We start from the raw sequence: 19,990 nt of genomic DNA, 5'->3' as shown, positions 1-19,990 counted from the left end.
ATGTGCTTTGTGTGTTTTACTGCTATTCATTTGTATTTGTTCCTTGAGGTTTGTTGAAACCCCTGTGGGCATTTTACAATTAAAAAAGATTTAAACATGACTATTAAATGATTGCTGTTGATGGTATTTTAACCTAATATACTTACAGGAGAGATCAGAGCAGTGGATGGTACTCCATTTGACCTAAAAAGCCAAGTTGAAATAGGTTCTCAGCTAAAAAAAATTGCGGGACCAGGGTTTGACCACAACTTCTGTCTGTCAGCACCTGCAGATGATTGGACTGAACGCTTTGCTGCCCGGTTTGTTGCTTTCATTTTCTTATTGGCATAAAGACAAATAACACAATTAATGCATGTGTTTTTCTTTAAGCGCCTTTTTGTTCATCTTTCAGAGTTTTCCACCCAGCCAGTGGACGTGTTATGGAGGTTTTCACCAGCCAACCCGGGGTTCAGTTCTATACTGCAAACTTTCTGGATGGTTCCATCAAAGGAAAGATGGGAGCACGATATGGGAAGCACTCAGCCTTTTGTCTTGAGACACAAAACTGGCCTGATGCTGTAAACCAGGTAATATATTCAAAAAAATTGCTTGAGCTCAGATCTATTTAAAAATAACAGCTATATCACACAAAACATTTAAAGCAATTTTAGTTCGAAGGTAGTCAGTTGAGGAGCTTTTAAAATGTCAACCACCAGGGGTAGGTCATCGCTCATTAGAAAAAATGAAAGTTTGGGGTTTTAATCTGTTGTTTAGGTTTTACTATATTTAGAACCCACTTTCGACTTTTTTTTCAGTCATTGACTTTCCCTTTTATTTGATTTCATGTAATTTTATCCTGGACAGACTGACGAATATTCATTGATTTGATTTGTTTATTTATTCAAGGGACAATGCTTGTTAAAAACAAGAACATGCTAAGACAACATGTACCTGTGAATAAGCAGGATTGTAGCCAAAGCTAATTTCCATTTTCAGTACCCTGCTGGACCAAAAGCCAACCACATTACCCACACAGTACATTTAATTCAACACATCACCAACTTCCAAGCTCACTCTCATAATTATTAAATGTTTGCATCCAACTTTAAACTGACACACACATACTGTATATATTCACTCACACTACAAAAACACTGCATACTCACACAATATAAAACACATTTAAATACCAATATAATTGCAGTTCCCTGCTCCTGTGAAAAAGTGCAGTCACATTATTGTGCAAGGTTTTGTTTGGTTGTGAGGACAATTTTGACTGTACAGCATCTGAGTTGGTTGGAAAAGGAGCTACTAGTTGAGAGCTCTCGTATTGTTGTTGGGATGGTGTTCCATGTATGAAAGGTACGGTGTGAAAATACAGTCTGTCCAAAGGTGGTTTTTCTTGATGGGATTTTACAGTTACCTCTGGAGCTTGTTCTTGTGGGTGTGTTTCGATTGCTTTTTGTGATAAATTGATGTAATAGTATTATCAGTACAGGGTGTTATCTTCGGCAATATAATTTTGGAAAATAATATACGGACAGTTTTATATTAAGGATCAGTTGGGACCTCTCCAGCCATTCTGAAGCATTTTTCATAGCAGATGTGAGTTGTTGAGCAGCTTGACGATTCTTTTTAGCATGAACATAAATGACAACATCATGTGTGTATAACTGGCACTGTACGTACATTGGATGGGCAGCTACTTGAAAAGTTGTAAAGACTAAATAGTAGTTGCGATAGGGCTAAGCCTTGAGGTAGTCCCAGCTGGTTTTCACAGATTGGAGAGCCTGAATATTGTACAAATTGATTTCTGTGTGTTAGGTATGATTCCACCTTGTGCACAGTACGTGGGGAGAGATTTTGCTGAATAATATTTAATGGTTGATCATATTGAAAGCATTCTTAAGGTCAAAGGACACTGCTCCTACAATACATCCTATCAATTTTTATTTATTTATTTTTTCCAGAAGAAAGCATACAGCTCTTTCTGTGGAATAGAGTTCCTAAAGCCAAATTTCATTTGGTGGGGATTAAAAGAGCTGTGATTGGGTTGCAAAATGGGAGGGCTTGTAGAATGTGATGTGAGCTTGTGTATAAAAAAATCCACACAAATGAAATTAATTTCATGTTACAAATTATGGAAAAAAAATGTGAACCTGTAGAGTTAAAATTTACAGGTACAAATCTGTTCTGCAACAGACGTCTCGCAAAATGTGTTGCAAAAGTCAAGCAGCGCAGATTCACACGAGAAAAGTAGTTTGTCCAACTGTAATGGCAGAATTGAGAAGTTGTAACCGCTTGTTTTGGTTGTAAACAGTAATTGATACAAGTAATTAAAAAAAATATGCAAGTAAATGTTGGATTGGATTACAAGATCATTTTATGTGTATAAATGAATCATTTGTGAGTATTATTTTCTGTGACTTCACAATCAGATCATGCATGTCGTGTGCAGTGACGTGCCGTCAGGGTAGGCAAGGTAGGCAGTGCCTACCCAAGGGTGAATTGATGTTTTGATTATTTGTTTTAATTATAATATAATGATAAATTATTTATTTTTCCATTTCCAATAGCCTACAGCACTTATAAGTTTGAAAGTGTCCACATTTTGTGCGTTTCATAGTTTAAATTACTAAACAGCGCTATTTCCTGGAACAGCTGCACAGTCTCACTCCACTGTAAGGCAGAGGGATGCCACGCCCCCTCCCAAAGGCACGTTGCTCCTCTGCCTCTGTTCCCATTGCGTGTTTGCGCATTCGCAGTCAGGTCCCCAAGATGACAACCATTTACGTCCAAAGGCAGCATAGAGAGCTGCTTTTAGACATAACCGCGCTATTCTAAATGCTATACGTAAGTTCACAGTACATTAGTGAATTCATGCCATGTGACCGTTGCTGCTACGTTCTCTAGCTAGTGGGTGGGACAACACTACAGGCAGGATGACAGCGTCAGAGATGATAGAAAAACTTTTTTTTGAGGAAAAACGACAGCTTTTAAAAGATGGGAGACCAACACTTGAGCTACCAGACCTTCAGCAAAGGTAAGGTCAGAAAATGTTTCATACCTTTCACAGTGAATGGTACAAAAGGAAGGATTGGCTTTGTAGATGCTCTTCACTGAGGCTGTTCTGAGTTGTTGTCATTTTTTCCGTGTTTCTGTGTTTCCAACACAAACAACGGATGTGCTGTTGTGTCATGAGATATATCTTGTTGGGAGAGTATGGAGGCTATATTAAATAGTTGTTTATGTTTATTTTATGGTGTTTATGATGTTGATTTTGTTTGATGGCTAAATGCTTGTTCATGTGAATCTTGTTGGGTTTTTTCTTTCTTATTATGAATTTTATATTTTGATAAGCGCATTGAAATGACTTTGTTGGAAATTGCTTAATACAATTAAAATTGATTTGAATTGAATTAACACTTGCCAGCAGAAACATATGAAATTGTCATTGGTGGTCTCGATTTGCAACGTGCCTACCCAACTTTAGTGGTCACGACACGTCACTGGTCGTGTGAATATTTTCTTCGAGTTTAAATGTTAAATCTACAGGTTCACATTTTTCCAATTATTTGTGACATGAAATTAATTTCACGTATGTGGATTTTTATACACAAGCTCACATCACATTCTACAACCTCTCCCATTTTGCAACATATCTACCTTCATAGGGTCTGTACTATCGGTCTGTGTGAGAGGCAGAAGTAGGGTCCGAGCACTTAAAGCACTTATTTCGGCATCTTAAAAGTGCAGGAAAATCTTTACGCTGCAACATCGGCTCAACATTGGTTACTTTTTAACAGATGTTGATTAATTAATGGGTCGGGCTCTAATATATATATTTAGATTTTCAGTTTGATGTATTAGTCTGTTCATCACTAGTCTTTATTCTTGTCTTTTTTCCCCCCAGAATACCTTCCCTGATTGTCTTCTGCACCCTGGTGATGTCTACCATCATATCACTCGCTACGTCTTCAGCACCGTCTGACATGTATTATGCTAAGAAGTATTAACAAGGAAGTAAGAGATTCAGAATTAGTTAAACCTGAATATTATATTTACTATGAAAATTGGAAAATAAGTTTTCAAACGCAACTTTGTAAATATAATTTTTATCTTTTTTGGTTAAATTGTGTTAATTAGGGTATAGCCTACTCATTTTTAAATCAAATTCATAGAAGAATCCTCTGACATTTCTTGTTAGAGTTAATAACCCAAAATGTTCATACTCATTTGTTTGTATTGATTTTTATTCTTATCAATATGTTTGTAAATTTTAGTTTTGTTACCATGTATTGATTTATATCATGATATTACTGTCATATCTATGGGATTGGGTTGAATTAGGTGGACGTGGGATTAGTTTAGAGCAGCAGGAATTTTAACAGGTGAAATGATCAAGAGAAGAGATCAAATCGGTTTAATGTAGCCCAGAATTGGCACTAGCTGTACCATTTTAAATGTGCACTCTATTTAAACAGTGTATTGTTACATTAAAATAACTGATTATTAAAACAATTTTGTGTGTATTTTTGGAGATGGTTTGGTCTCAGGGTTGTACAGCCTGAGACAGCCAAATACTACTCAGGTTTTGGGCATTATACGATAAAAAATCAGCCAGACTGCAAAATCAGCAGTAAATAGTGGTTGTCAGGCAAATGATTACCACTTTTAAAATGGTTGCGCGCATTGCTAAGTCAAATGCTGACATCACGCGAAAAGGTGTATTGGCTACAATAGTAAACTGCTCACTTCTGGGAACAATTGTGAGGCTCCATGAACCGCTATCGTTGTAAAAAAAAAAATAACTAAACGAACCATTGGAGTGAACGGATTTGTTGCAATTCTCTCTCTATACAGCTCTGGGTCTGACCAGCCAACCACCGACGTGATTTCTGGACAATCAACGAAACTCCTCCTAGAGAGAGGCGTCTCCAAATCCTTTGAAAAAGACGCGCTCTGTCAGAAAACTTCATTGTCCATTTCTTTCGTTTACATTTCTTTTTAGCTTACCCAGTTAGATTTTACGAAACAACCTTGCCCGCAGCAAAAGCTTAAGATGCAAAAGCAGTGTGCCTGAAAGCCAACCTACCAACATCTGAACTGCGGACCAAATCGTGGTCCCCTTGATCCTAGTCTGAAAACCCCAGAAGAGGGTTGTCGATCGGTCGAGAGAAGCCCTGCTTTTTAACGAAACAGAATGTGGTGGTTTCCCCTTTATCCTAATGTTGATGTGATGATGTGAAGAATTCTCCGCAGACACCTTCTTGATATAAACATAACATTTTATTAATACAAAGTGAAGATGAGTGTCCGAGTTAGACCCTCCATTGCAAGGTCCTGAGTGCAGCAGAGCCAAAAGCTACACTGAGGGCAACAGCCAAAGACACACATATATGGATCTGATCAGAAACCTGAAACTTAACAGCTGTTGTTTAAAGCTTTAGCTTGAAACAAAGAAGTGAAGGAACAAATGTTTATTATGGTGGTAAACCCCCCTTGCTCAGCAGACCAGCCCGGGAAAGAGCAACTTCCCCGGTTCACAAGGCAATAAACATTCCAACAGCAAGGCTGGCTGAGTTTGATTGTGAAAGCATCCAAATGGCTAACACTCAAATTTAGGTAAAATGTAAATTGCATTAAATGAATATCATATGGCGCAGTCAATATACCTCAAGAACTCAACAGCGGTGTTACACCAAATTCTGTGAACTTCGAAATCTGTGACCACTGGCGGCGCTGTTGCCACTGGGCTGCTTTAACTCTTCTTTTGGTTTGGTTTAAAGGTAGGTTGCAACCATGTCTTTCTATCTTATTAGGTGCATACCGCCACCTACTGTACCGGAAATGTTCGCAATGGGCGGTCCTCAGTCACAGACTGAGACTGGACACTCATCACTCCAATAATTGCAGATTTTGATGATTTTGATCTTTTCAGTTTGAGCTGAACAGTTTATTACATCTATCATAAATAGAATGAAATTATTCTTATCCACAATTAATGTTTCTTCCTTTATCTGTTTGCAACCATCTACTTTCCTCACTGATTAATTTGTAAGTTTTCCTTTATCTCATCTTAGTTTTCTAACAGCTTCTGCATAGCTCAAGCCCTCATTTTGTTGGACCTTCTGAACCGTTGCTTCTCTTTTACTGACCACATCCTCCATAAGCTGAGCTATGCTCTCCACCACAGTTCACACACTTGGGTGTTATTCCATCCTCACACATTCCATATTCATGCTCTCTAGCACATTTCCCACATTGCTGCTTCCCTCTGCACACTGCAGCTGTATGACCAAACGTTTGGCACTTATAGCACCTCAGTGGTGGGGCTTCATAAGTCCTCACGTAATAGCTCAGGTAGCCCATATATACTTTAGTAGGAATAATAGCTCCCTTAAACTTTATCATTACAGACAAACTGTCACATCTTTCTCCAAAACTACCAGTCTTCAACCGTTTCACCTCCCAGATCTCCGCCCCAAACATTTCCTCTATTATCTCTTCTGTGGACACTTTAATACCAAACACTACTCCCCGCTGGAAGTTTCTACCCCACTCTTCCGATGTTTGTACCTTCCTTCTCGCAAACCTTTCTACCTTCAGTGCTTTCAGCATCTGCTCCTGACTTTCACAACACACTAGTAGTGAACCATTCCTCAGTATTCTGGCTGTTTTGACCTCTCCAATAGCTTCCTGTATCACTTTTGTTAGCTGTCTGAGGGGTATTCCATGAAGTGGGTTATGTTCAAACTCTGAGTATGTTCAGGCTCAAATGAGGGAAACTCTGAGTATCCCATTCCAAAAAGCGAGGTATGTTCTTCTCTGAGTATGTTACCCGGGCAACATTGTCCGTGAACCAACGCTGGCAGGTTTTATCAAAGAAACCCTGGGTTTCTACCTGGCTCCGCCCACCTGAACACTTTAATAAACCTTAACACTTTTCTCTGAAACACAATAGTAACATCACACACCACAGACATGTTCACATAATTACTAATGTTGTGTTGCTTTACGACTTTTTTTTTTTTTTGTGCAAACGGTAGTTTTCTTTATAACATTGTAGATGTAGATCATTAAGTGAAAGTCACTGAGAGGTTGATCTGCATTAAAACATTTACTGACGTCTGTAGTAAAGTTCTCTGGATAAAAACCTGTGGATAATATAAAGGAGGAGATGATCATTTAAATGAATAAACTTTTAAGGCTCGATTGTTGTTTTATATTGTTATACAGTTAAGTCTGTAGAGCATACATCTTTGAAGGTATGATGGCGCAGTGAAGTGTGCCACTGCTCTTGAAAGCAATGGGTCGCAGGTTCGCGTCCCGCTTCAGTGTTTTTTTATGACATTTTTTAGGACGTTGAGATGACTCTGGCGACAATATTACATTAAGAATCAATATAAATGATGTGATATGAAGCAGCAGCCACTGTCTTTATATCCAGTGTAACAGGAGGACTCTCTATGTAGCCATCCTATGCTGCTGACACGTCTCCTCAGACACACTTTATTCATATTATCCACCGCTCGTCACGTCACTGAAGCAATAAAGTGATGAAGTGACCAAAAAGTGTGACTAATTATGGGTGATTTAAGCCACTATAGTCACTGAAGACTGAACAGGCTCATATTCCTCAAACACCGGCTTATTTCACCCATCAGGGTGAATAAATCCCTATCTTCTGTTTGGTTGTCATGGCAGTTTGAGTATTCTTTGATCCATTAATGATAGCTTTTTATCGCACGCGTGCATGTAAGTAACCCAAGGTTTACATACTCAGGGTTGATTGACCCACTTCATACCAGCTGTAATGGAATCCGATACCCAGCGTTTCCCATCGCGGGGTATGTTGACCCAGAGTTTATGGATAGACTCAGAGTTTGTTAACCCGCCTTTATGGAATACCCCTCTGGGAGTAGCGTCTCTAAAAGAACTTCCCTCCTCTAATGTCTTAAAAAAAAACTTTAAAGTCATCACACTTGCTTATTTGATCTTGCCCTGTCTCACTTTCTTTTCCGTCAGAAGAAAGTAACTCCCTAAACTGTTTTTTTTTTTCCATTTCCTTGTGCTTCTCTTTGGAGCGATAAACCTGGATTCATTTTCCTCGTGCTGCTCCTCCTCGGACTCCATGTCCTCCATTACTCCGCTCGGCCCCCTCTGGACGTGTGAAGCGTCCCAGCGGGCTGCTTGAACTCGCTCACACAGACCAGAGAAATAAAAAGGGCTGCGCCAAAAATGACTTCCTTACGTAAATAGCATAAACTCGTGGAGGTGAATGCAATGGGAGGGGTTTGTTCCCAAATGTTGATTATTTACCTTAGACTATAGGGTTAATGTTGTTCACACCAACTTTTTAAATTTGGCGTGAACAACATTTCAACAGGATTACCTGCTTCCTGCTATTAAGCTCCAAGCTGCTGGAGCAGAGGATGTGAGAGGAGCTGAAAAAAACATTGATATTTTTAACTTATTTATGTATTAGTTCATGCCTTCATGTAATCTACTATTTTGTTTTATCAACATTTAACTTCTACTTTGATTTTTATTTGATTTGTTTGAAAAGTGCAATATAAATTAAAGTTTGATTGGTTAGCTGCTTGTCATGTTTGATTAAACCAATATACTGATTGCTGCATATTTGTGTATTTCAATGAATTCAACTGATTAGTATAAATTCAGAACAGTATCATAATGAATGAACTCTTGCATGGTTTTTCACGAATGCACATGCTTTGTTTTGCAAATTTATATTTTAAGCAAACTTGTAATATAAATTCTGAAATGCACACGCTCTACTTCACAAATATTATTTTGAGGCACACTTGTAAATATAAATCCACAGAATGTGCATTTACAAACTGCTTCTGTGCTGTGAAACCTCTGTGCATTTGTGAGAGAAATGTGTGTGGTGAATTTTGAGACTGATAAAACTGATTGACAGATTTGTCAGTTAGTCAGGTGTGTTTGCTTTCAGCCAATCATATGGCTTATTACATTTTCTCCACACTGCACATGCGCACATATCAGTAGCTCTGCAATTGGTTTAAAAGTGTCTATTTAAATATTTGGGTATTTAAATAGACCAGTTGTCAAAATATGTGTCCTCACTGTAGCTACGGAAAAAGGTGACATACCAAATAAACTATTTGAGGTGACTTATTTATTCATCACATGTATAACCACCGACTTTCATCACTCTTGAACACAGCTGGTCACATTTTTTGGTAGCTGCTATCAAAATATGTATGGAGATTTTGTGATCCAGAATCTGGAGGAACAGTGGAGAGGCTCAGCATCCATGTTGCTTGGAGTCCAGTGTGAAGTTTTTGCAGTCTGATGATTTGGGCTGCCATGTCATCTGCTGGTGTCGGTCCGCATTGATGCAGTAATTAATGCAAAAGGAGGCCCAACCAAGAATTGACGCATAGAAATAAACATACTTTTCCTGTGAAAAGTATGTTCAGAAGAACATTACGTTACAAATATCCTTTTTTTTAATTGATCTTATGTAATATTCTAATTTTCCGAGACACTGAATTTTGGGTTTTCATTATCTGTAAGCCATAATCAAAGTTTTAAGAAATAAAGGCTTGAACCTCTGTGTCATGAACCTTTATCATATATGGGTTTGACTTTCTGAGTCTATTGTGGAGTTAGCAGAAAGTCTTCAGTTTGAGGAGAGTAGAATTGATGTCTCTCCACCTTCCATTGGGCTTCCTGAGCGGACCACAAAGCCCATTCGGGGAAGTTTCTACGGTCTGCTGACGCAATGAGTGCATCAGGATGGCACAGCCTGCATTGGTATCATGGTCCTCAAAGGGGAGAGAAGCTTTAACCTCTGTTTGTACAATAAAAGACTGCATTTCCCACATTTCAGTGCTTCTACCCGTACCTTATGTTGTTTTTATGATAATTGTGTCTTTGGCTCAAATTTTTGAAGTGTAGTTGAATGTTATTGGGAGGGGCATGTGCAATTTCATTATACTTCTATCAGATGTGTTAAACCCGCCACAGGGACAGGTAAACTGACTTAATTTATCTGCCAGCACACACGTTTACCTGTTTTTGGCGGTTGGAGTGCACTAATCATCATCACACACACGCACACAGCAAGTGCCCTATTTCCACTTGAATATTAACTTGAATATAACATTTCAATACAACTGTTGCCTAGAATACTAGGTCATCCTTTTAACACAACAAGTATTATGGTTTGTGTAGAATACAGTTGACAAAAATATCACCGTTTTGGAACAGTCACACAGGCCAAAGATACTCCCTGATTTTGGACTGCATGGATAATCAATTGAGCATGAGGTATGGTGTCATCAAAAACTTGCGCATGCAGAAAATGGCTGTAGGAGTTCAAGCTTCTGGCTTTGTCAAAAACAGGATGATTCTATACTGTCAAGGTACATGCTAAAACTAAAAAAAAACAATACGGCAATTGATGATGTACGTTGAAAAAAATAAGGTTATTTGCAGAACACCAGTTCTCTGAGTAAAATGTGGGATAGGCACTCCTTGTGTCAGGAAAAACGGGGCACGCGCACTGTGACCCATACCCTCCGTGCCCCATGACGCACAAAGTCCAGCCCACATGCGGTTGAAAAATTGTGAGATACGTTGCAAAAGTTTCCACCCGTGCAGCCGAAAGTGCGCTGTGAACGGCACCGAATGCAGGGATAGACCCAGAATCTCCTGTACCGGTACCAACATGCTCTTTTCCATGTTTATCATGAAACATAGGTCACCTAGGAGAACAGAATACGTGTTTGCTTTTGGCACAGTCGGAGACGAAGGCCAGAGTGCTACCAGTCGTTCAGATACAGTATGTGGCCCAGCTGATTCCCTGCGGTCTCAACTTGGTCACCGGCGCTTCATTGCACTGTACAAACACCTTAGGTCTCAGTGAGAGGCCGAAGGGGAGGACCCAGTAATCGTAACATATCCCCTGGAAAGCGAACCATAGGTACTTTCTGTGGGGAGGATATATCGGGATGTGGAAACGCGCATCTTTTAGGTCAATAGACGTGAACCAATCGTTCTGACCCCACCATGCGCAGCAGGAAGTTATGCATGTAAATCCAGGATAGGGCGAATCCCGGACCCGGATTTGGGGACCAGAAAATACCTGGACTAAAAGCCGCTCTTACAGTGCGGGAGAAAAGACAGAAATTGCTCCTTTGTTTAAAGGGGACATATCATGGTTAAATCCACTCTTTTAGTCCTTAAATGCATTTTGTTGTATATTTAGAGTGTTTAGAAGTACAGAAAAGTTCAAATTAGTCTCTTCAGGTGCTCCGTTGATATCTATATTCTGTTTTGGTCAAATTTTTTCAATCTGTTTCGATTTTTAAAATTCTCTATTACGTTTTTTGAACAATAACGTCACAGTATTTGCAGCGGAACTGCCAAATTAGGACATCGACTCCAGGCCCAACACTTCGGGCAATCCGCCATTTTTATTTCTCACTTTTATTTTGTAGTCCAAGCTCAAGGATGCTGAAGTGATAAATCAAAATGTTTGGTTGTTGAATGTAAATGGACTTGATTTTGGACTTGATTTTATATAGCGCTTTATCACCACACTGAAGCAGTCTCAAAGCGCTTTACATATCAGCTCATTCACCCAATCACTCTCACATTCACACACCTGTGGGACAGGACTGCCATGCAAGGCGCTAGTCAACCACTGGGAGCAACTTAGGGTTCAGTGTCTTGCCCAAGGACACTTCGACACAGTCAGGTTCTAGGATCGAACCCCCAACCTCTCGATCAGAGCCACGGTCGTGTGTAGTAACCCACACGCTTCATTACACCATCTCCCAGCATCAGAACCTTTTCGAAGTGCCTGGTTGAATTTTATTCTTTACGGAAATGTACCCACATCTGTGGGTAAGTTAATTTTTGTGTGCGAAGCACTTCAAGGATGACTGCTTTGCCAGTATAAAGAAGGATTTGCCGAAAGACTTTGTCTGATTGAGGGGTGAATTCCTTCTATCTTTGGAGACGACGAACAGAGCACTTCAGTAAGCTGTAAATAACGCTAAAAAGTGTAATGATAAGACGTCCCTGTCATTGTTTTGTTAGCGCTGTGTGCTCGTTTTAGATCCTTGATGATTTGGCCGAAGTGATTTAATTTAAGTCTAAACTTTTCATTAGTCATTTCATTTTGCCGTTTTTGTCTCCGAAAAGACTATTAAAATGCATTGATTGGCGCTAGCGTTAGCTCGGTGCTTGTGTTAGCTCACTTGTTAGGGTTCTGCAGGTTCATCATCTTAATTTTCATCTCGCTCCGCTGGGTCAGACTCTGGCTCGAACATGTAAAGCTGGATGGACAAGTCTTCTGTTGTTGACATTTTGTAAATAACGTGTGAAGAAACATTTTCTGCGCCACTAGACAATCGTATCTCTTCTATCAAACTACAAAAATGGCCGAACAGGGTGGAGTTGAACCGAGTGTCACTTCTGCAACCTGGAGAGGGGGCGGGGTATGAAGTGTCTCATTTGCATTTAAAGAGACCGCACCAAAACGATTTGCTCTCAGGAGCACATCAGAAAAGGGGTCCACCCCTTTGGTGGAGCTATAATAATGAGGAATTCAGACCCATGCATTGCAGTTCCGCTTTATATAGACCACAACTGTATGATTTATATGTAAAAAGGAAGGATTTAAAAGCATGATATGTCTCCTTTAACAATGAGAGGATTTCCTCCTGTAAAATACGGGCTCACTCTCCCAGGGCCTGTGAGTGTAGAATGTCAGCAAAATGAGGGGGGACAGCTGCAAACTGCAGTCTGTACCCTTCCGTTATTGTCCGCAATACCCAGGGCGGGGCTGCAAGCTTGGCCCACTTCCTCCCCCTGAGGGAGAGAGTGAATGCCTGCAGCAGCTCGTCCACCGAGAGGGGCCTTAACTGCAGTTTGGTGGCACCATCTCGTGGTAGAACCGCACCAACGACCTCGAGGGGAGCGACATTCGTTCTCACCGGGCGGCAGCACGACGGCAGAGACCAAATTGTGGTCCCCTTGTGGTTCCCTCCACCAAGAGAGGTTCCCCTAAAGAGGGACCAGCGGGCATCGCCACTGTGCTGCTTATGGTGACATATTCTGTTTTTTATTGTTTGATTATTTTCTGCGCCCTTAGCCATTGGCCTGGGTGCATCAGCGGGGCACACCTTATTGGGAACATCAATCAATCAATCAATCTTTTATTTGTATAGCGCCAAATCATAACCAATGGTATCTCAAGACACTTTACAGTAGAGCAGTCTTAAGGACGGATTCTTCATTTTATGGATACACACATATGCATGTATACGTATATACACATACATATGTATCCCACACCCAACATGAATTCATCATGGAGGCAAGGAAAACCTTCTGTTAAGCAGCAGGAACCTTGTGTGGATCCCATTCCTATGATGAACAGCCATCCACGTTATGCTGTGTTGGGTGTGTGCAGAGGAGAGGGTGGAGACATGAGTGTGTGCATGTGATTTTGACATTTTTTTGAGGAGCAACAGCCGGAATCACCATAAAAACATCCTTTTCTCCCAGTAGCCTTCGGACCAAGCCGTGGTAGCGGGAAGGCGGGGGCGTGGGGTGCCCTCAATTGTATGCTTGGTAGCAGAACAAGTGGAGCTGGAGAACGGGGAACATCCAGCTGGGTCACCGGGGAAGCTGAGAGGAACACGTCTCGTTCTCTGACAGGTTCGCCAGGTCGAGCCAGCTGGCCCGCTCATGGAGGACGATGGTCCCCATCGCTCTCCCTGTGGCGTGGACCGCACAGCGCTGGACCCGGAGGCGCAAGCCAGTTACCACCGACATCTCCTCCTACCTGGTCAGGTCCGGAGTTGATCCAAGGTTGTCACATAGCTCCGCCTGGTATGCCATGAGCAGCGACAACACATTGAGTGCTCTGGTCGAGAGCGCTGCAGCCTTGTAGGAGCGCTTCGTCAGGCCTGACTGTAAGCGGTCGGACATGGCGGGCAGGCTCGGTTTTTGGGGGGATGCAACAGATGACTGCAGGAGCATGCCAAGCAGGGAAGGAAGGGTTCCTGCTCTGACAGGCTGACTTGGCGTTCCAGCCACTCGCCCCTCTACTTATAGTAGACAGGACTACCTGCGGCGAATGAATATATTTCACCAGCCAATCAGGATTGGCATAATGAGATTAGGCTTCTGAGATACTGTATGTTGCGGAGGCGTATATCCCATAGTGAGACATCGAAACAAATGTTAGGAAAGAGAACTAGGCTTTATTTCAGGTTTGATTCACAGCTGTATTTGTTCACAGTTGTAAACTTAATTTCCGATTTGTCTTGGTGTGATTTATTATCTGTTGTGATAGGCAACAATGGCCAGGAGAGTGCATATTGCATGTCTATGCATTGGCAGTGGTGGTTTCAGACCTCTAAGCAACCTGCATTTGTGTTGATATTATTATACTGTGTATATAGATAAGTGTTGGAAATATCATGTCCCTATTTTGACAAAACCTCAAGGCGTGCTAAGTTGGAGTCGCTTCTTTAATAGGGCAGGCTGCTGCTGTTTATAATACTAAGCAAGGCTAAACACCAGCTTTAGCTTCAGTTCTAATTAACCTCATAGGCCTAAAAGAAGTACATGTTAGACAGTAAAGTTGTCCAACAATACCAGTAACTAGCTTGATGGCGGCCAAGCGTTCATAGCAGTGTTGCTGTTAGTCCCTGTTTTTAAAGGTGGTATTTTGCTACATAATCCCTAGTATTTAGATTGTGGTCCACCTTGAACAATGCCAAAATCCCTTTTTTAGTGATCACTACAGTCTGAAAGTAAAAAGTGGGCACAGCTACACATCAAACCCAGGTTGATAATAATACTACCCAAACAGCTAATAAGGGGATGAAGTAATTTAAATAATATAAAGCTTTCTGATAAATTCCTTAATAATGCTGGTTGGAATTTATCCCTCCCAACCCAAGTTGTGACTGCCCATTTAAAACTCCTAAGTTTCTGACATTTCACACAGCAACAAACATAACATTTGCTGCTCTAATTTCCCATAATGGTTTAAAGAAGAAGGCTAGGGAATATATTAAACAACTAACGCTTAAGCAGGAATTGTTTACAAATTGAGAGTCAAATACTGGTGAGCACTGGCAGGCACAACGTAAAATCGATTTACGACACAATGCCAAAATGTTCTATCTTGGAGGAGCAGATGCAGCCATGGAAAGTTAGTGTTATCATGTTTCAGAAAAGTGTCAGGAGAGAAGGAGAAATTATAAAGAAGAAATGTTCCAAATTGAGAGCGCACGTTACATGAAAGAGGCTGAAAGGAGGTTGGAGCAGACGAAACAAGCAACACCACAAGCTGAGTGCCTCTGCCTGCTAAATCCATTATCTGACAAAAAAAAAGAAGTGGCCTCTGTCACACTCTGTCAACAGTGTGCTACTATTGCTGGGGATGTCATCATGCCTGTGGAGATTTTTCAATATGATCGACATACCTACCGATTGACACCTTGTTTTTCCTGCTAAATGGTAGGATTGCATAGACATCAGAGTTTAATTTGTGCAGATTGGTACAGCGGCAGGGAATTTGGGAATAAATTCATGCTTTACCAGAAATATGCTACAGGGGAATAAATGAAGGATGAATGTGGGGTTCACTGTGGGTCTTGCTTTTAGCCTTCTCTGTTCACATCAAAGAAGGCCATCTACCAGAATGACAGACATCTTCATTGCAAGAGTTACATGGGCTAGCAGTTGCTGGGGGAGGAGCACACTGAGCCGCAAAAGCTCAGTTTGGAGGATGAGGGGGGTTCAGGGTCATGTTTTCGTTCTGGTTCCTGCTCCTGTGCATCATTATCAGTTGCCCCTATTTCAGGTTCTCCATTGCCGTCTCCACCTGGTTCTTCAGAATCATTTTTCGAATGACTCTTGTGGTGCCTCTTTTTTAATCTGCGAAAGACAACAAAACAGTGTAGAATCATCAAGTGTTCAATATTAACAGTGTAATTCATGCTGGTATTTTTTAGAAGGTGTCTATTCGTACGGTTGCCATACGCACAACCCCCTATTGCTGCGTTTACCGAAGTACAAGTACGTAGCGTCTTAGGGTTAGGTTTAGGGTATAACCCTATATCGAAACAATTTTTAGGGTTAAACCCCTAACCCTAACACTAAAAATTGTTAGGTTTACGGTTAGGTTTAATCAGGGTAACGTGACCTAAACTGGCCAATGAGGGGCACTGCGTACGGATAGAAAGTAAGGCGCCCGGGCAGCAGTTGGTTTTGGAGTTAAGGGACTTGTTAAACATCCCACAGTGATGGCCTGTGTGAGATTTGAACAGGTGACCCTCCGATTACACGCTCGCTTCCTTAACGACAAGGCCACCAACTGCCCCTTTATCAAAAAAATAGTATGTAGAAGTCGCTTACCCAGCAACTCATAAAATCTTTAGAGAAATAACCACATTATTTTAGTGATCACCAATCAAAACTGATAGATAATTTTAAAAAAATAATGTGCTGTTTAATAGGTTTTTTTTTTTTTTTTTTTTTTTACATATTAGTACTTAAAATCTTAGACACATTTCAAGTAGTGTATTTTGTCAATATTCTTTGCCCCTTTCAAATTCACTTTTTAATATCTTTTTCTACTATTCTGGCTGCGTCCTCGAGTCCGGGGCAGCGCTTGGGTTTACAGTGGCAGTTTCTTGCACATACGTCGGTCAACGATGCACTAGCATGCCTTAGACTGTGGGATAAAACTTGTAGTGGGCTTAACTTTAGACAAGTTGATCCCAAATACCTGTTTCAGGTATTACCACTCACTCCTTCCCTCTGCCCACAGCCACCACCATTATAGTTAAGCCTCACGCCTACAACTTCACATCTCACTTTACAGTAAACTCTTCCCCACCCTTCCATTTCTCTTCCTTGAATCGCTCCTCCTTGCTCTCTTCCCCCTCCACCTCCCCCCCACCCCCTCAACTAGGTGTAACACTGCCCTCTCTTTTTATATTCTCCCTTTAATAAAGTGTTTCTTACCCTTCCTTAGGGAGGGCTGGTGATGGTCACAATTATGCAATAAAATAATGCAATTTATTTAATTGCAATAACAAAAAAATTAAAAATAAAATGCATTGCTGTCTAAAAAAAGATTGCACTTCTTGTAGTGTTGACCTTTGACAGCATGTGCAGACTGGTAGCAGTCTCTTAAAATCCGGAAAAAAACCCCCACCTTTTTATTACTATTGTCATTTACTCATAACTGCATGTGGGAATGTAAGAAAAAAATAATATCTCTGTTTTAATTTATATTATAAAGATTCAGAGTCGGCGCCAGGCCATATTAAATGGGAGGGCATTAAGAAAACTGCGGGGGGCACAAAAACTCTCCGTTCCGAGGAGCATCAACCACCCCCACGGTTGGTTTTTTGGTTTTATTAATTTAAAACCAGAAATAAAAAACGGAAAAACCAAAAAGCAAACCAGCAGCATTTTTTCCGTTTTAAAATTAAATCTAATGTGACATGTTTTAATCTTACCACACAGAGAGGACACACAGACGGACTTTTATTCTGCTGCGTTTGATAAAATGATCATGTATCATGTTGTCCACCTCACACTGATGGCAGAGGCGTAATTTGTGTGTCGATGATGTTTTGTTAAAGAGTTATTGATGCTGGAAGTCTGAATCTGTGAATATCTGCCAACTTTACCAACAGTGTTACGGTCCAAATAGTATCCAGATAAACTGGTGACTTGGCGGACTTTTGCTCCCAGTCCGGCCATAAAAAGAAACAACGTAAAAGTCACATTACTGGTGAATTGGAACGTTATTAATACATTAATAAATCAAAACCAAAAAATGGATGTTAGTAAAACATGCACATGTGTGGAACCAGAGGTGATGTAATATATCTACTGGTGCCCCTCATTTCTTATGATCAACTTCCGTGTGTTGATGGCTGCTGTTAGCAGTATTTAAAACGTGCAAAAACATTTATTACTACCGTAAAAAAAAGCTGTAATTTTTTTGCTAAAGTGTCAAATGGTAGAAGTTCTAACATCTATTGTTCCTCACACCAGCCTCACAGTTAATAGCCAGTCACCAGTTTATTTGGATACTCTTTGGATCGTAACACTGCGAAACAAAACTACAGCTGCTCGAGCTTTTTAAGAGCTAAGAGCTAAAACATTCACAGACTGAATGAAAACATGAGCAGGACCAGAAAACTGCTGAAATAAATCCCAAACAGTCCTATTGTGTGAGGAAACCTGGTCCAGGACCTGGGCCGAGGGAAACAAGGTGCAGCGGACTTCAGTTCTTGATCTAATTTCTCCATAAATATCACACAAACAGAAAACACTGCTTATCTGGTTTTTCTATATTTCTGTTTTGTTTTTAAATCAGAAAAACAAAATAACCACACCGTTTATTTGTTATTTTGATTTGGTTTTAAAACGGAATAACCAAAGAATGAAGGGTACACTGATTCCTAATGCTATATAAACACAGCCACAAAAACAAAATTAGCACGCTAACATACCTCTGACGAAGTGATCGCTACAGACACGGACATCAGCAGACTCTGCTCCTCCCGACCACAGACAAAGGTTTAAAATCCATATTGTTCTGTGAGCTTTTTACATTTCTCACCTTTGTGAATGACAATCTTTGGTACTCTATAAAATCTCTTTTCCATTTCTCGGTTAGAACGATTGGAGCAGCTGTAAACTCAACACAAAACATGGGCATTTTGATGATTTCAGAGGGCAGATTCTCAAATTTCCTGCTCTCCATCTGAATTTAGCACTCTAGCTTTGTCGCGAAGCAGCAATGTGAGTGACGTCACATGAATCAACAGAGCAGGCCATAGACATACACTTTCTATTGCCTGATCGTAACAACAGCTCTAGGGTACGTTCAATAGCACAAATGTAAAACAATGACACCACATTATATTATATCTATGGAGCAGTCAATGAATAGACACAGTCAGTTGCGAAAGCCAATGAGATATCTTTGATGAATAAAAAGCTCCTGTACTGGGAAGAGTGGGGGGGGCACTGCCCGCGAATGCCCCGCAGGACACCGACACTGTAAAGATTTCTCCTTCTTGGAATATAAAACTATGTTTCTTTATGCAAATTCCTAATTTCTATTTTGGAGCCCAACCACTCGCCGATAAATTGAAAATCCTTTACATGTAACTTTTCTCAAAGCATTATGTGCTATCATCACTTGGGGAACAATTTCCAAAGGTTTTGACTGAACTAAATGATGTATTGTGGTATGAGATGGACAGACCAAACTTAATAACACTGCAACGGTCTATATGCACGCATCATTTCTGCGTTTGGCGTCAGGATGCAATGATTTTCCGGTCACAGCGTTCTGAATGCGGAAGTACTGGTGTTATAGTTTAAGTTGCAACTATTCTCCCATTTTAACCCATATATTTGGAAGTTCAACTTCCTTCACATTGGCATGCGGGTCTGTAGCTGGAGCATTCTCTTTTAACTGGCGACCGACTTCCATTAGCGTGGCTAGTTGCTGTAGCAACGGCAGATGTGGTCAAAGAGGACCCTGGTGCCAAGCTGCCCTCGTCGATGCCGAGTAGCTTTTATTTACGTTGTACAACTGTTTAAAGTGTTAATATGTGATTGTGTTTGCAGCTCTGTGTGTGGACGCGTCACATGTATAACACCGGACTTCTCAGTGCAAAGTGGACTCTCCGTGGCTGTTGTAAACAGGAAGTTACGTGTCTCGCACTTCTGTATAATAACAATAAAACAATGAACACGTATATGATCTGTCTCATAAAAATAAACATTTGAGTCGCTACCTCTGGGAATCAATCCTGCATCTGGTCACAAGAATAAAATACAAGCCCATTTAATGTCACTGTAGAGTGAATAACACATACATGTACATCGACTGGAATGTGCCAGTGGTAAAAGTTAAGCAAGTGAAATGACAAACACTTGATCATACAGAAGA

The 19,990-nt window shown here is 40.6% G+C and overlaps 2 protein-coding genes across 12 annotated transcripts in view; one reads left to right on the top strand and one right to left on the bottom strand.

Moving 5' to 3' along the window:
• The window catches only part of galm (galactose mutarotase), a 40,448-nt gene extending 35,967 nt beyond the window's left edge, over positions 1–4,481 (top strand). Inside the window, exons 7-9 of one of the 2 annotated variants that reach the window (XM_028467696.1) lie at positions 149–299; positions 392–566; positions 3,893–4,481. In XM_028467696.1, coding sequence (XP_028323497.1) covers positions 149–299; positions 392–566; positions 3,893–3,970 — 404 coding nt within the window. In that variant the 3' untranslated portion in view covers positions 3,971–4,481. The remainder of the gene's footprint in view (positions 1–148; positions 300–391; positions 567–3,892) is intronic. The other variant, XM_028467695.1, reaches the window with a different exon arrangement.
• stk32c (serine/threonine kinase 32C) overlaps positions 1–19,990 on the bottom strand; it is a 250,272-nt gene that overhangs the window by 4,760 nt on the left and 225,522 nt on the right. The window contains exon 16 of one of the 10 annotated variants that reach the window (XM_028467687.1): positions 13,395–15,939. The exons of 7 other annotated variants lie outside the window; for them this stretch is intronic. In XM_028467687.1, coding sequence (XP_028323488.1) covers positions 15,738–15,939 — 202 coding nt within the window. In that variant the 3' untranslated portion in view covers positions 13,395–15,737. Of the gene's footprint in view, positions 1–13,394; positions 15,940–19,990 lie in introns of those variants that run through there. 2 more of the 10 variants (XM_028467689.1, XR_003675560.1) reach the window with 2 other exon arrangements.

The sequence above is a fragment of the Gouania willdenowi genome, chromosome 15 (assembly GCF_900634775.1).
Source record: "Gouania willdenowi chromosome 15, fGouWil2.1, whole genome shotgun sequence".
NCBI lineage: Eukaryota > Metazoa > Chordata > Actinopteri > Blenniiformes > Gobiesocidae > Gouania > Gouania willdenowi.
The sequence above is the reverse complement of the archived record's forward strand: the minus strand, read 5'-3'. Positions and strand labels throughout refer to the sequence as shown.